We start from the raw sequence: 15,753 nt of genomic DNA on the forward strand, positions 1-15,753 counted from the left end.
TTTTCTCTTCTATTTTTAAGTTATACAATAAAGGAAACCTGTATAAAATCATTAAAATGTATAAAAGAAGCTGGATCTCCCTTTTCTTTTTTTATATAAATATTTATTGTAAAAGAGGTTTCATCTAGGGAAGTTAGTCCTGATTTTCATGCAATGTTTTGTATGATTTAAGTCTTTTTTGTTTCTCGTGAAGTAACTTCATAAACCTTTAAATAATCCCAATACTCCCCCCTGTGGTGAAGAAAAGAAGAGCAGCTGTCTAAAAGAAAGGGTTCAAATAAACCAAGTTCAAGACTGCTCATTGTTTCTCACTTTGTCACATTAAATTGACTGTGCAAGAATAAATATGGCACTGTTTAAGTAAACAAGGTAAGCAGGGGAACCTAGGTCCCAATCATCCAGAGACTCTCTTTTTGGGGGCATTATCCAGATTAGGAATTATCTACGCTTGAGCTTATCAAGTTCATTTTTATAGTTGGAAAACCACGTGTCCAAAAAGTTCTCTTCTCTCTCCCCACTCAGAACCTTTCTGTTATTACTGTGTTTAATTAATACTCATACTCAATTAATCTAATCTAAACAGTCAGAGTCCATGTGGGGGAAAAAGAACCTTAGTATATACAGTATATAGATTTGCAGTTACAAAAAAGAGAGTTCCCGGTTTTATGAGCCAAATCATAGTTTCAGAGAGTCATTAATGTTGAAAAATACTTAATTTTTGAATAAACATAAGGAATTTACTAACCTACACATGGCTGTACGACGGTGTTACCATTTTTAATGCCTCTTAACAGATTTCTCTTCTAAAAATTTTATTTTCTACTTTTTTAAAAAAAAAATAAAGATTTCTCTTCTAAAAATTTTATTTTCTACTTTAAAAAAAAATGCTGATTCAGCAGTTATAGTGCCAGTTAAGGTGGCTGGATCCCACATGGCTGACTCTGTGGTTCAAGACCCGGACTGGGAGGCTTGAAAATCACATCAAGGACTTGTATGTCTATGCTCAAAATCCTGAGAGCTGAAGTGTTTGTGGTGTGGCCATCCTCCCTGGGGGTTGATTTCTCACTTTCCCTCTCTCTCTGGCAAGTGCATGTGGCTTATAGCAAAATCTTACTTAAAAAAGTACTTTTTCAAAAAAGAAAAGTCATCTAAAAGAGAGAAAAGTGTTAATCAAGGTTTATACACCTGGGGCCAGAAGATGGCATAACAGTTACATTGATGGACTCCCACATAGTTGACTGTGGTTTGAGTCCCAGACCCAGTAGCTTTAAAATCACACTAGGGGCATGTGCATGTGTGCCCGAGATCCCAGGAGGAGAATGGAGGAAAGGGATTGTGGCATGGCCATCCCCTCAAGGGGGTGAGAAAATTAAGTTTATAAACGTTATCTAATCAATAAGCAAGAATAAGTTGCCTTGAGGTCCTTATACTTAGGGAAAGGAGTTAAAAACTGTTCCTGAGTACCAATTAACATATGAAGTCCATGGTCAAAGTTAAGCAAAAGAAGGGCTGGGACCAGCAGATGGCATAATGGTTATGTCACTGGACTCCCATGCATTCGACTGCAGTTTGAGTGCTGGACCTGGTGCCTTAAAAATCATGCCAGACACATGTGTGTGTGTGTGCCCAAAATCCTGAGAGGAGAGTGGAGGAGAAGAGATTGCTATCTGTCCAGGGTATCCCACCTGGGAGGTGATTTCTCTTTTTCTGTTTCTCTGTCTCTCTGGTGAGCACACGTACCCTACAGCAAAAATCTCTCTCTGAAAAAAAAAAAAAAAAGACAAAAAAAGAAGGTCCACCTGGCTCACTGAACTGTGGAAGTAGCCACTATAATGCCTTCTCACTATTTCAGAGAAGTAAGAACAAAAGTGAGAAGGCCCAAGGAAGAAATCTCTGTGTCTATATATGTCAAAGAGAAGATGGATTGAGTATATTGTTCGGCATCATTTATTTAATTGTTCATAAAAAGACTTAGAAAATATGAGAGAACATCCAAACATTTGTGGGAAAGTGGAATTAAAGTTCAAGTTTATTTTGGTGCAAAAATGTTTTTAATCTATGTATTTTTCATAATACACATTTTCTATGAACTTTTAAAAGACTCCCTTGTATTGATGCAATCTCTGTAGTATGCTATCCAGTCCTCTACCAATCATGGCAAACACAAATACATATAAGAAAATTCCTGCCCAAAGAACTTTCACATCTGCTTGGAGATACAAATACACACAGGGAAAAACAAGGCTAAATATGCAAGACAGTGAAAGTGTCAAAATATGCTACTGACAATAAAAGCTGTGGGAGCTGAGAGTGGAATGAGTGGAGATCACTACTGAAAGCATTTAAAAAGAACCTCAGAGAAGAATAAAAGGGAAAATAAATATCAGCTTTGAGATTGTTTTGGAGAAATATATATTTTTTCTTTCTTTTAATTTTTTCTTCATTTAATTTTCTTTTATGCACTCAATCACATTATTATTTGACTTACAAAAGGGATATTTCAACAGGTGAACATTTCTCCCCAGTACAGTTGATAAAACTACAAAATATCTTCAACAGATAATACCACATTTCTTTGTGCCATTAATGCTTTATTTTTAAAAATTCTTTGGGCAGTCAGGAATTCCTAGAATGTGGAAATGGTTTTCTCATAGAAATAACTTTTAAATTATGGTTCATATCTTGAGCCAGGACACCAAAATTCACCAGGGCCATAATGGAGACTCCTGACTTGGTACTGAGCCCATTTAAGGTCTGAACTCTTGAGGCCCATGAGCCTTGAGGCAGAGGACACAGGAGAAAGGAGATGCAGATAACCCAGGCTCTAGACAATGCCGGGCCTTGCTACCTACAACTCTGGCAGGGTCTCAGTGGCTTTCTCATCAGTAATAGATCACAAAAGCCAGTGGCTATTCCCATCATGAGGCTTTTGATCAGACAACTGATCAGAAAGCTCGGGTACTCTATGTTCACTTTTAATGGAACACTGAAAATAAAGGTTACTTGAAAATCAGGGCAATCATTTTTGAAGGGAAAGGAAACTAGCATTTCTTAATCACCTACATTGTGCTGGGTACTGCTAGCCACTTACCATTTCTTGCCAATAAAATCTTCACAACTGCCCTTCGAGGTAGGTGGTATTAATCCCATTTTATAGATGAGGGCATTGAGGCTTGGAGAGAGTAAATGATTGGCCCACTGTCACCTACTGCTGGGACCTGGCTTGAGACCTGACTCTAAAGCCATTCCAGGGTCTTCAGCTGCACCCCAGGTGACCTCTTGGAATTGCCAACAAGAGGCAGCGTGATGGAACTTTCACTAATCATCAGACACTTTCTTTCTGAAATGAATGATTTAAATCCTTTCAGATGAGCACGGGAACAAATTCCAAAGAACTGACTTCCCCTGTGTCAGATCAATGAGGCTTTGTGCAGCTTTTTTTCCGGGGGACATTTCTAATGAGATCTTGGAAATTAATCCTCTGACAGAAGTAGCTGTTTTGTTGCTGCTTTGGAGTTGTTTTGATGTTTGCTTTTTGATTTTACAATAACTTAATCAGTTTCTAAGAAAATCATTTAAGAAGAAAAAAAAACCAGAATAATATGAGAAGTACATAAAAAAGGAGAAGGAATTAAGACTATTCTTAGTTGACCACACCAGATGAAATACAGCAGGACTTTGAAAAGTTCATGAAAAAAATACATATTATGCAAAAGCTACACATGAACTACAAACTTCTTTCACCAAAATAAACCCATATTTTAATTCCATTTTCTACAAGCTTTTTGAAGTTTCCTCATATATTCAGTCATAGGGAAAGTCATGACATATTTTTCTACGCAAAAATGCACCATGACTTTCTCGATGACCCGATATATTCTATTGACTGACACACATCTGAACAGAGAAGCCAGAAATTTTATTTCAGCTCTTTACTCAGTAAGTGTTACCATAGGTTAAGGGAAATTAGAATAGCCATATTTAGGAGGCCTTTAACCACTTAGATCTTCATAAATGGAAGGAGAAAAGAAAAAAAAAAACTTAAAATGTCTTCTTTACTTCTACTTGTTAAAAGAAAAGGAAGAAAAATGACCAGATTTATCATTAGAGGAGGACTGTCCCATCTTAATCCACTTTCAAATGTAGATCCTATAAGTAGCAGTTTAGCCTAATGGAAGAGCCTCCCACCCCAAGAAGCAGGTGTGCATCAGTTACGAAGTAGCTGACAAATCTCATGGCTCTCATGTAGTTCGTGACAGCTTTAAAAAGAAAAAGCTGTTTTGTTGCTGCTTTGGAGTTGTTTTGATGTTTGCTTTTTGATTTTACAATAACTTAATCAGTTTCTAAGAAAATCATTTAAGAAGAAAAAAAAACCAGAATAATATGAGAAGTACATAAAAAAGGAGAAGGAATTAAGACTATTCTTAGTTGACCACACCAGATGAAATACAGCAGGACTTTGAAAAGTTCATGAAAAAAATACATATTATGCAAAAGCTACACATGAACTACAAACTTCTTTCACCAAAATAAACCCATATTTTAATTCCATTTTCTACAAGCTTTTTGAAGTTTCCTCATATATTCAGTCATAGGGAAAGTCATGACATATTTTTCTACGCAAAAATGCACCATGACTTTCTCGATGACCCGATATATTCTATTGACTGACACACATCTGAACAGAGAAGCCAGAAATTTTATTTCAGCTCTTTACTCAGTAAGTGTTACCATAGGTTAAGGGAAATTAGAATAGCCATATTTAGGAGGCCTTTAACCACTTAGATCTTCATAAATGGAGGGAGAAAAGAAAAAAAAAAACTTAAAATGTCTTCTTTACTTCTACTTGTTAAAAGAAAAAGGAAGAAAAATGACCAGATTTATCATTAGAGGAGGACTGTCCCATCTTAATCCACTTTCAAATGTAGATCCTATAAGTAGCAGTTTAGCCTAATGGAAGAGCCTCCCACCCCAAGAAGCAGGTGTGCATCAGTTACGAAGTAGCTGACAAATCTCATGGCTCTCATGTAGTTCGTGACAGCTTTAAAAAGAAAAAGCTTTAATGAGTCTCTGCTCTCTTTGGAAATATCGTCAGTTCCTACACCATTCCATTCATGAGGAAGCTTCCAGGTCCAAGATATCAAGTAACCCAAATGGGAATGGTGCACAGGAGGAGAGAGAGCGAGCTGATGTGCATCGGGGACCAGCTAGACTTACCTCGATGAAGTCTAACAATGACTTTGTAGAGAAATGAAGAGTTCTAGAACCATAATAGCAGGATTTTGTTTGTTTGTTTTGTTTTAGTTTTTTTTCTCTAGATGCGTGAGCTCGACAGAGAGAGAGTTAGAAAGGTAAAGTGAGAAATCAACCCCCACAGGGATTGGCCACACTGCAATCCCTTCTCCAGTCTCCTCTTAGGATTTTGGCTATGCTCATACACACATCTGGAGTGATTTTCTTTCTTTCTTTCTTTCTTTTTTTAATGTATTTTTTTGAGAGGTTTTATTTTTATTTTTATTTTTTTGCTATAGGTCGCGTGTGTGCTCGCCAGACAGACAGAAAGAGACAGAGAGACAGAAAGTGAGAAATCACCTCCCGGGGGGGATGGTCATGCCGCAATCCCTTCTCCTCCATTCTCCTCTCGGGATCTTGGGCACACACACACATGTGCCCAGTGTGACTACGTGGTAATCCAGCGACATAGCCATTATGCTAACTGCTGGTTCCCTGGAGTGATTTTCAAGCTGCTGGGGGCAGGACTTGAACCACACAGCCAGCCATGTGCGCTTCAGCATATTAACCTCCACACTACCTTCTACCTCCACAAGAGGATTTTCACATGATTATTTCTTATGGAGGAACAGAGTTTAAGTTACTCCTATGGGATTCTATAGCTATGACTGGGGATGTCTGGACTCAAGCCCAATTCTATCTGAAACTATCCATTTAGCTAATTCTAGCCCCCAGTGAAAGGCTGGGATAAGTTCCTCATCTTTGCAGCCCTGATACTTAGCACATTGGCCAGCACAAAAAAATGCCCCATAAACAGATGCTGTCACAACTAGCCCAAAGGGCAAGCCTCTCAGAGGGATCTCACTTTGGATCTCCGCTTTGTCTCCTCGTGACCTAATTAGATTTCATTACACATTCAGTTTTGTTTTATAGCACATAATCAAATCCACTGTAGTCTTTTTCTTCCATATAATAAGTAAAAGAACGAAAGAACGAAGGAAGGAAGGAAGGAAGGAAGGAAGGAAGGAAGGAAGGAAGGAAGGAAGGGAGGGAGGGGAGAAAATGAAAGTACAGTAGACAGAAGGTAACCCACACTTTACTAATATACTTACAGGCACAACATTAGACAGAGCAGCCCAAAGCATTAACAGCATATATTTGGGACAGTTTTGTTCACTTGTTTCCGTTTCTATGGCATCCAGCAAAATCTGTATTAATGTCTGCTTAAAAGAAATAAATATTGTCAAACCATGGCTATGTGACAAAAATCGATGTTAATAATGATCATGCATTTTTCTGTAATCTAAAAGATTTTATTTCTGCCATTTCTGAGCAGGCAGTTCGAGGCATGCTAATGGATTTACATACTTACCAGGACTTTGGAGCTCAACTGCCTCCCTACATGTGTTCAAATCTTGGTCTAGCTATTTAAATGCTTAATGATCTTGGACAAGTTACTTCAATCCTCAGTACATTAGTTTCCTTATCTATAAAATGGTCATAATATGATACCTTCTTCATAGGATTGTTGTAAGAATTAACTTACTTAGTAGTTAAAGTACTTAATGAAAAATCTCGTGCATACTACATTTTGATAAATATTATTTAAAAAAAATAAACCTCTGCTCACAAGAAAATCCAAGCAACACAAAAACACAGATTTCCTAAGTATTCAGGAGAAAACCCTACTCCTACCTGCCATGTAGATTCTCAACCTATATACTACAGGAGAATGGCCCAATCAGTATATTTTAAGTACTGCACTACTCTAAAAACCATGCAGAGTATTGACATTTGATTTGAATGGTGCCAGCTCAGAGCAGAGTCCTTCTAGGGTCACCTATTATGGTTGCTCCCAGGTCGCTAAACAAGTTCCACTAAGGTATTTTTTCATGGCAAGGTTTCCCCATATTTGCCTTTGCTCATGGTCACCTTCCACCACAGAAACAAAAGTCAAACATGGTAACATTTTTATTAAGTTGCATGTGTATTTTTGCTCTTAAATAACACAAGTCTAGGTCATAGAAATAGTGGGAGCTAATATTTAGCTGTTTTAAGTGCTTTGTGTTGTTTTCAGTGCTTTGAGCTGTTTTAAGTGCTTTATAACATTTAACACATCTCAATCAACACTTCAACTCTAGGAAGTAAGTACTGTTACCCTCACCTGCATCCACATGAGGAAACTGAGGCACAGTAAGGTTAGGGAACTTTGCCAGGGAATTAAAACTTGTAGGTGGTTTACTAGGATCCAAACATGTAATCTTGGCCCTGGCTTCAAGGCCCAGACTCTTAGCCACTATGCAGCACTTGCCCCCTTCTAGACATAATCCCTAACTCACTAGGCATTTACACAACTGCATTGTATTATAATTTAATAGTTCATAGGTAGAATAGGATTAATACCTACTTCATCGTTGTGTGTCGGCATCTGCCCCAAAGCTTGGGTCTCGCTGAATTATGATTAGGGGGCTGCTGGTGAGGAAGAGATAGAGGACGAGAAAGAGAAAGCCCTCCATCTTGCCAGGACTGGGGAATTGGAAAGAATGAGACAAAGGGATAGAATAGAAATGGACACAGGCAGACTGAGTCTAGGTAGCCTAAGCAACTTGTGCTGCTGCTTGAGGTGCTGCTTTAGCTGCCTGAGCCGCTGTTTGAGCTGTTTGAGTTACTTGAGCTATCCAGACAAACTGGGCCTCTTTATTTATAGTATAAGGACACATTACACATGTATATTTTAAGACACTTTATAGATTGGTTGTCAGATTATAGACAATAAGAAGCAATTAACAAATTTATGAGGGCTTAGTCATATTGGGCTAGGTGTATTTTTTGGTGATAATTTTATTAAGAGAAAGTCTCATCTTCTTTTCTAATGCAGAGAACTAGCTGTTAAGCGTGGGGAAGGAGCTAAAGAACTTTTCCATAAGGAGTGCACCACCACACCTAGAGAAGGCTAAAGAACCTTTCAGATGCAGAGACCAGCAGTTAGCATAATGGCTATGTTACTGGACTCCCACGTAGTTGACCATGGTTCGAGTCCGGACCTGGTGGCTTAAACTCAGCGAGCGCACCTCTCAAAAAAAAAAAGAAAAAAAAGAACCTTTCAGATGCAGAGTAGGGATTGGACTTTACTAATGGGGTCAAGATGTTTCTTAAAGTCCATTAGATGTGTCTGTTGGAATACCCCTCGTAATTTCCACCCTTGCTCTGTCTGCAACCAAGGTCAGGGAAAGACAAGTTATAAGGTTTTGCCAAACCCCAAAAGAGCAGGTGGTGTTTGCTCAGAGCATGTCCCCACACCTCAAATTCTCCCTTAAACGTGTTCCCACAGTTGTGAGCATATAAGAATAAAATAAGGAACCAGCAATTGGCATAATAGTTACATTGCTGGACTCCCATGTAGTCGACTGCGGTTTGACCTGGCGGCTTAAAACTCATGCTGGGAGGACCAGCAGTTGGCGTAATGGCTATGGTGCTGGACCCATGTCATCAACCACTGTTTGAGTCCCAGACCCAGTGGCTTAAACTTGTGCCAGGTGTGAGTGTGTGTGTGTGTGTGTGTGTTTGTGTGTGCGTGCCCAAGATCCCGAGAGGAGAATGGAGAAGAAGGGATTGCAGTGTGGCCTTCCCCCCGGGGGGGTGAGTTCTCATTTTCTGTTTCTCTATCTCTCTCTGTCTTTCTGGCGAGCACACATGCCCTAGAGCAAAAACCTGTCAAAAAAATAATTAAATTAAAAAAACAACAAACTCATGCTGTGCGTGCATGCCCAAAATCCAGAGAGGAGAATGGAGGAGAAGAAATTGTGGTGTAGACATCCCCACAAGGGGTGATTTCTTGCTTTCTATCTCTCTGTCTCTTTGGTGAGCGCGCGCGCCTTATAGCAAAAATCTCTTAAAAAGAAAAAGGTAAAAAAAGAATAAAACAATGTATATAAACATAGCCAGTAATTGTCTAGAAAAAATGGTATCTAATTGAAATTATTATTTTTTAACAAAACTAAATTTTTAGCAACTATAGTTTATTACTTTATTCATCTCATATTTTAGCCAAAAAAAAAAAAAAGCTAAGGAGCTAAGGAATACTTGCCATAGAGTTATCTTTTGCAGGTTTTGCTGTTGTTTTTAAATCTGGAAATTTTTTTCCCAATAGTGCTAGTAACCACTGTTTGGATCTTGACCAGTTTCTACGTGAGGGAAAAAAATATGAGCAGAGATTAATTTGAAAATATGTTTGGAGTAACAGGTCATAGCATAAATAAGGGAATGGCTAAGAATTTGAATTTTATTTTTCTAAATTTCTTCTTTATTTTCTGGTATAACTTTATTAAAGTCTATCTTCAGAATTACTAGTCCACAAGAACAACTGAACCGGTGAACAACCACATTTGAGTGTCTTTTGCAAATACGTGTTTGAATTCTTATTGAATTGACATTAAATGAGAAAACAGAGCCCACAACTTGTCTGATCTACTTGCACTGTGGCTGGCATAAGTTGTGAGAGGATCAAAACCCAGCACAGGGACCAATGGCCAAGTAAAGCAAGCTGGCTATTTAAACTTTCTAAACAGCGGTCATTACATACTGCTTTGATCTGAATGTTTATATCCCTCCCCAAATCTGTATATTGAAAGCCTAATGCCCAAAATGATGGTATTAGGAGGTGAGGGCTTTGGGGAAGTGATGAGATCATTAGGATGGAACCCTTAATAATGGGATTGATGCCCATTCATTAGTGCCAGTAGTGTTGTTGGTGAACATGGCCTGAGGCAGTGTGTTTGCCCCTTTCCCCATCTGAGGACATAGAAGTTAACAGCCTGCAACCTGGAAGAGGGCCCTCACCAGAACCCAGCCATGCTGGCACCTGATCTTGGACTCTGAGCCTCCATAATTCTAAGAAATCAATTTCTATTGTTTATATACCAGTCAATTTATGTTACTTAGTTACAGCAGCCTGAATGTAATAAGACATAGAGTAACTAGCAAGAAATTTAAAAAAATATATCATGTGAGTACTTTGCATATGAACGATTTTATAAATATTTATCTGTGTCAACTGTGAGAAACACATCAGACCACCCCACTTTTGCCTTAGAGGGAATGAGGGTCACACTTGATTATTTAGCATGAATCTAAACTGTGCTGATGAATGTAACACTAATAAGCTACAAAGAGGACAAAAGGCCACAAAATAAATTCTTTATCTCCTCTGTCTCTCTGTTTTTGTTCTCTAAAATAAGAAAAAGGAAGAAGTGCATCTTTCTTCTTTTGTTTCTTCCGCAATTCGCATACTAACCCCAAACTAGCACATCATAAGAACTGGTTTCTCTCCACTTAGACTCCTGTCATATCTACTTAGAACAGAGAAATGAGAGAAAAAGATGAACTGATGAGAAGAGTATAGTCAATGAATTAGTTATAGGAAACAACTCTCTACCTTAGGAAATGCTCTGGCACCTGGGACCCGTACTCAAAACTGTCATCATAAACTTGAAAATGCTCATGGAACTCCTGGATTTTCCTCTTATTTACAGGAAACAAACCATTACCAAACAGTATATTTGTTGTGGATGGATAAAGGAGATTCCTACAAAAACAGAAACATATAGAAAGAAAGTCACAGAATTCTGTAGGCATTATTTAATAGCAATATATTAGGAGTAGATATTGCAGGACAGATTTTTTTAGGAAATCACTCTTAAGAAGTTTTAACATTTGCTTTCTGTGGTCAAGCTATTTCAGGGATGCAAAACTGTGGTCTCATTTACCTGAAGATTTCAAAATGTTTTCTATGCCAGCTTACTAAAATCTGACAAAAATGAAATGATAAACAGAAATAGAGTCAATACAATTTAACAAGCATTTCTTTAGCAAATGATAACAATAATTAAAATATAGCCCTTGTCTTTACACTGCAGCAAGAAAAAAAAAAGATAAAAATGGCAATATTAATCACCAAATTTTCCATAAGATCACAAATTTGAATTACTGCATACTGGACTAGTTCTTCTTATCAAGAAGTCTACCATAAGTGAATGAAAGGGTTACCTACTGTGGCATACTTAAAACACACACACACACACACACACACACACACACACACAAACTGCTATTGATGACTATTGACATGCTCTACATTCGTAACACTAAATGCTATTAATTGAATTTTTATTTACTATCCTTTAAGGATCTCCCTCCCCTAATATTTCAAAATAGCCAAGGATTTGCTTTGTTTTGTTGTTGATATTAGGTATGCTCTAGAACATTTTAAGGCTTGTTTCTTTTTGTTCGCTTTCTCCCCTTTCTGGACCACTAACGAAATGTTAAATTTTATTCTGTTTCATGATTCAGAACTGTTGAATACTGCTTTTAGCATCCTAGGATTCCACTGCGCTGGAAAGGTACCGGCTTCAGGTAACTTCGGTTTACCAAATATCCTTATGTATGTGGGCAGTTTTTCTCATGGTTCCTATGCCCATCCCTTAACTCTTCCAGAAAGTTTCAGAATATAGTTGATTCTGTCCACTGGCCTTTCCTGTCTCTTGGAATTGCCTTTCTAAGAGTACCCTGGGGCTCAGTCATGGGATCCACAATGAATCTGCCTTAGCCATCTTTTGAAGTCTCAAATACTTCCCAGACACTTGTCATTCACTTAATGATTCTATTATCTCTTGTCCTCCAAACTGTCCTTTTGTTCTGATAATCACGAATTGCACTGAAGGTTTTATCAAAAATTAAGATGGCTACATGGCAACTGTGAGAGGTAAATTCGTGTAAAGTATACATAATTGCACAGAATGACCTAGGAGACATTACTGGAAATATCTTCCAATGTTTGTATTGACTTATTTACTCACCATCAGAAAAAAAGGCTAAACTGAAAATTGCCCATAAATGAGAATGTGAAAGGCTAAACTAATCTCTTAATAGCCTAGTTAAATAGACTTCATTTAAATATACCTGACAATTTTTTAAGTCTAATATAAATTTCCATTTTTTCATTCAAAAAAAACGAAGATTAAATCTTGCAAATATATCCTTTGTACCTATTTACCTTACTAAGTTGTTCAGGTCCATTGTCCCATGAGTGCCTAAGCTCTTCAACTGTTCATGCAATTGTTCCGTCAGTTGCTCAGCAAATTGAGGAAGGTTAGAATTCCCAAGTTTCCCTTTCATCAAAATAAAAAGCTTTTCATGCAGTGTGAAAAAGACATTCTTTGGAATTGATGCTATAAATAGAGAAAGCTAGTTTCAGAATAAGCAACTACTCCTTGAAGCAGACAGTCAGTATTCTTCTACTATTACTTAGTCAGTAGGAGCTAGAGCCAACATTTTCCCAGTACATAAAAGCATATCCTGTGAATAAAAGTGGGTAAAGATTCAAACTCTAAGATAGTAAGTCGATAGGGTAATTCACTTTAAGGGATGATCTAGAAGTGGGTGATTTAGAAGGCTAGTATATCTAGATTCTACCTCAGCTCTAAGTCCATCTTCTACATATATGGAGGACAGAGTGGGTTACGTATCCCAGCATTTTCAGAAGTTGTTCCATCTGCTCAGAATACTCTTTACCAACCACACCCCCACTCCCATATACCCTCTGATAAGTCATGAGTTTCTCCTGCTAATTTCTATTTATCCTTCAAGTATCTTGTTCGATATTACACTTCTGCCAGGAGGCCTTTCCTAACTCCACGAATAACTTCAACCCCCACTATTTCCTTCATATTAATATTCATGCTCCTGCTACTATAAAGGTTAGATTGGGGTGGTGGGAGTATGAGTGAATATTTTTTAAAACTCCTTTATTTATATGTTTTTTCCTAGTTTTATTATCTTTGAAATAACTAAAAAACATTTTTTATATTGTATCATCCTATTATATGTAGGTTACATCTTACTTAAGTTAATTAAAAATAACTTTTAGATTTCCTGAGCAAATATTTCCTTCATGGTAGAAAAATATATGGGAGGAATGGGAAGGTAGGTCGAGAGTAAATATTATTTCATCCATCAAATACAAATGCTTAAATATGAAAGTCCCCAGGGGAGGCATATGTGAAAAAAGTTGATCATTTCTGTACACCTCTCATAGGTAAGTTGGCATATCTTTCTGAGGATATACAGATCAAAAGCCTTAAGAATACTTATATTCCTTGATCTGGAATTCCACAGTCCAAAATATCAAGAAGTACCAAGTGGTCAATAAATTTAACATGCTGTCTTTCATGCAAGCAAGAGGAAAAAAAAATCATGCTAGTGATCCTTGGTAGCTTCTAAAACAAACTTTGTCTTAAGGATGAGAAGAACCACAAGAAGTCACATGAAAAAAAAACCTAAGAAGAAAAAGTGAAGCAGAGAGAAAGAAGCCATAGAAACAAGTGCAAATATTATGAACATGGAGGAAAGAACTACACACAATATAGCTTCACATTCTTGGGAGAACAAATGTCCTCAGCACATACATCTATAGCCTGAGACCAAATGAAGACAGACAGCTACACTGGAATCATGCTGACCAGATCAATTTAGCAGTCTCTGAGGTTAGCAAACTTGAGAACTAGTAAGCCAAGCTCTCACTTACCTTAATGGCTCTATGAGTTATGTCAGGAAAAGCCACAGTAAAGAGCTTACTAAGCAGTGGGAATCTACTTTCAGGGAGCAGAGTGACAACCTGTAATAAAGCCAAGAGCTATAGCCTGTAGGATATTGTAGACATCACAGCAGAACAGAGTTAGTGACACCTCAGGGACTATAAAATGATACGGGTTCCAAATAGTCTCTAGAGAAAACAGTGAGGTAATGGCATCTCAGTCACATGTCTAATTGAAATCTCAATGTATTCGTCTGGCAATAATTTGCTTTTCAATGACTAAACTCATTATATGTTCTTTTCCTCCTCCAGCCCTACCTCGCGAATAAAATAATGGGTCCTCATCATTCTTGATAGAGGACTAAGTGTGCAATTTTTACCTAAAACTCTTCTTGGATTCCAGTGTTACAGTTCAAATGAAATATATAGAAATATTCTTTACCTGTATGATAGATGGGATTTTGCACTGCTAGTTCAAAATTTAATTCTTTGGATTTTAAAAACACATTAACTCCCTCTTCTTCAGTAACAAAGGTCATTCGGTTTCCCATAACAATGAGTGTAAATATTGGTCCATACTGAAATGAAACACAGAAATGTAGATATTAGTAAGCATTTCTAATTCATAAAGATAGGTTTCCTAAAAAAAATCAATGCTGAAGTTACAGTCAAGATAAAAACTATTATTAAATCTGGTAACTAATTATAAATTTTGACTGTTTTCAGTAAAATCTGAATTATATAAATTATGTAAATATATATGTATATGTGTGTGTGTGTATATATATATATATATACACATATATATAATTAAATAAGTGCTAATTTGTCTGTCCTAATATGTATTCTTCCTTTTGTTCATAGTATTACTGACTTATACCTTCCTCTCTTGTAAAATGAAATAATTATTAGACAGTAATAAACAACAATTAGAAACTGTATTAATATGATATTTAAACATGGTTTCAAGATCACAGTAGGCTTATAAGCAACCTATAGCTCAGTGTTGGTAGAGGAAAATGATAGCTGGTTTTATAATAAATGCCATGGTCACTCAACAATCAATTCTAAACACTCTTCTGATGTGTTTATTTTCTTTCCAAAATGACTACTTCACCCATATACCCTGCACCACACTCTTCATTCAGATAATATTCTTGCCTTAAAACTCCTAGAAAAATAGAGGACACCAAGTAAGAGCAACTTTATTTTCTCACCAAATTTTGCAAGGTAAGCATATCTGTGCTCAATCTCTTGCATTTTCTCTCCTGTTAAGATGAATGGAAGGTCCTGTGAAATGCCAACATCATTCATTCACTTGTATGTGGACCCTACACTCTTGACTGCCTTCATTTTATTCTACATTTATGCCTTCTTTCTCCTACATCATTAATTTTTCCTTCTCTATTGGATCACTCCTAACAGACCACAAACATTTTCATTTCTCATAATAAATATACAGAAGTGCTACCGCTGGGTCATATGGCTAGCTGTGTGTTCAGTTGTTTAGAACACTTTGAGTGTTTTCCAGAATAGCTGTACCATTTTACATGTCTACCGAATGTATCAGTTTCTCTGTATCCCTGCCAGCATTTGGTTTTATCACTATTTTTTATTTTAGCCATCCTGTTGAGTGTGTAATATTATCTCACTGTCGTTTTAACTTGTGAAATACTAATGACTAAAGATGTTGAATATATTTTGGGTGCTTGTCATCTGTATAGACTCTAAAGTGAAATATCTGTTTCTATCATTTGTTCCTCTTGTAATTGTTCTGGTTGGTATGTGTTTGTGTGTGTGTCTGTGTGTTTATTGTTGAATGTTGGGAGCTTTTTATAAATCCTGTATATCAGTCCTTTCTTGGATATATGGCTGGCAAATATTCCATCTGAGTTTGTAGTTTCTCTTTTCAGCTTCTTGATACACTCTTT

The 15,753-nt window shown here is 37.1% G+C and overlaps 1 protein-coding gene across 1 annotated transcript in view; it reads right to left on the bottom strand.

The window, feature by feature from the left end:
- The window catches only part of CYP39A1 (cytochrome P450 family 39 subfamily A member 1), an 83,433-nt gene that overhangs the window by 61,765 nt on the left and 5,915 nt on the right, over positions 1 to 15,753 (bottom strand). The window contains exons 2-6 of the mRNA XM_006149083.3: positions 14,265 to 14,400; positions 12,284 to 12,458; positions 10,667 to 10,816; positions 9,320 to 9,416; positions 6,345 to 6,452 (exon numbers count right to left, since the gene is read on the bottom strand). Coding sequence (XP_006149145.1) covers positions 6,345 to 6,452; positions 9,320 to 9,416; positions 10,667 to 10,816; positions 12,284 to 12,458; positions 14,265 to 14,400 — 666 coding nt within the window. The remainder of the gene's footprint in view (positions 1 to 6,344; positions 6,453 to 9,319; positions 9,417 to 10,666; positions 10,817 to 12,283; positions 12,459 to 14,264; positions 14,401 to 15,753) is intronic.

The sequence above is a fragment of the Tupaia chinensis genome, unplaced genomic scaffold (genome assembly GCF_000334495.1).
Source record: "Tupaia chinensis unplaced genomic scaffold, TupChi_1.0 Scaffold000252_1, whole genome shotgun sequence".
Lineage (NCBI taxonomy): Eukaryota > Metazoa > Chordata > Mammalia > Scandentia > Tupaiidae > Tupaia > Tupaia belangeri.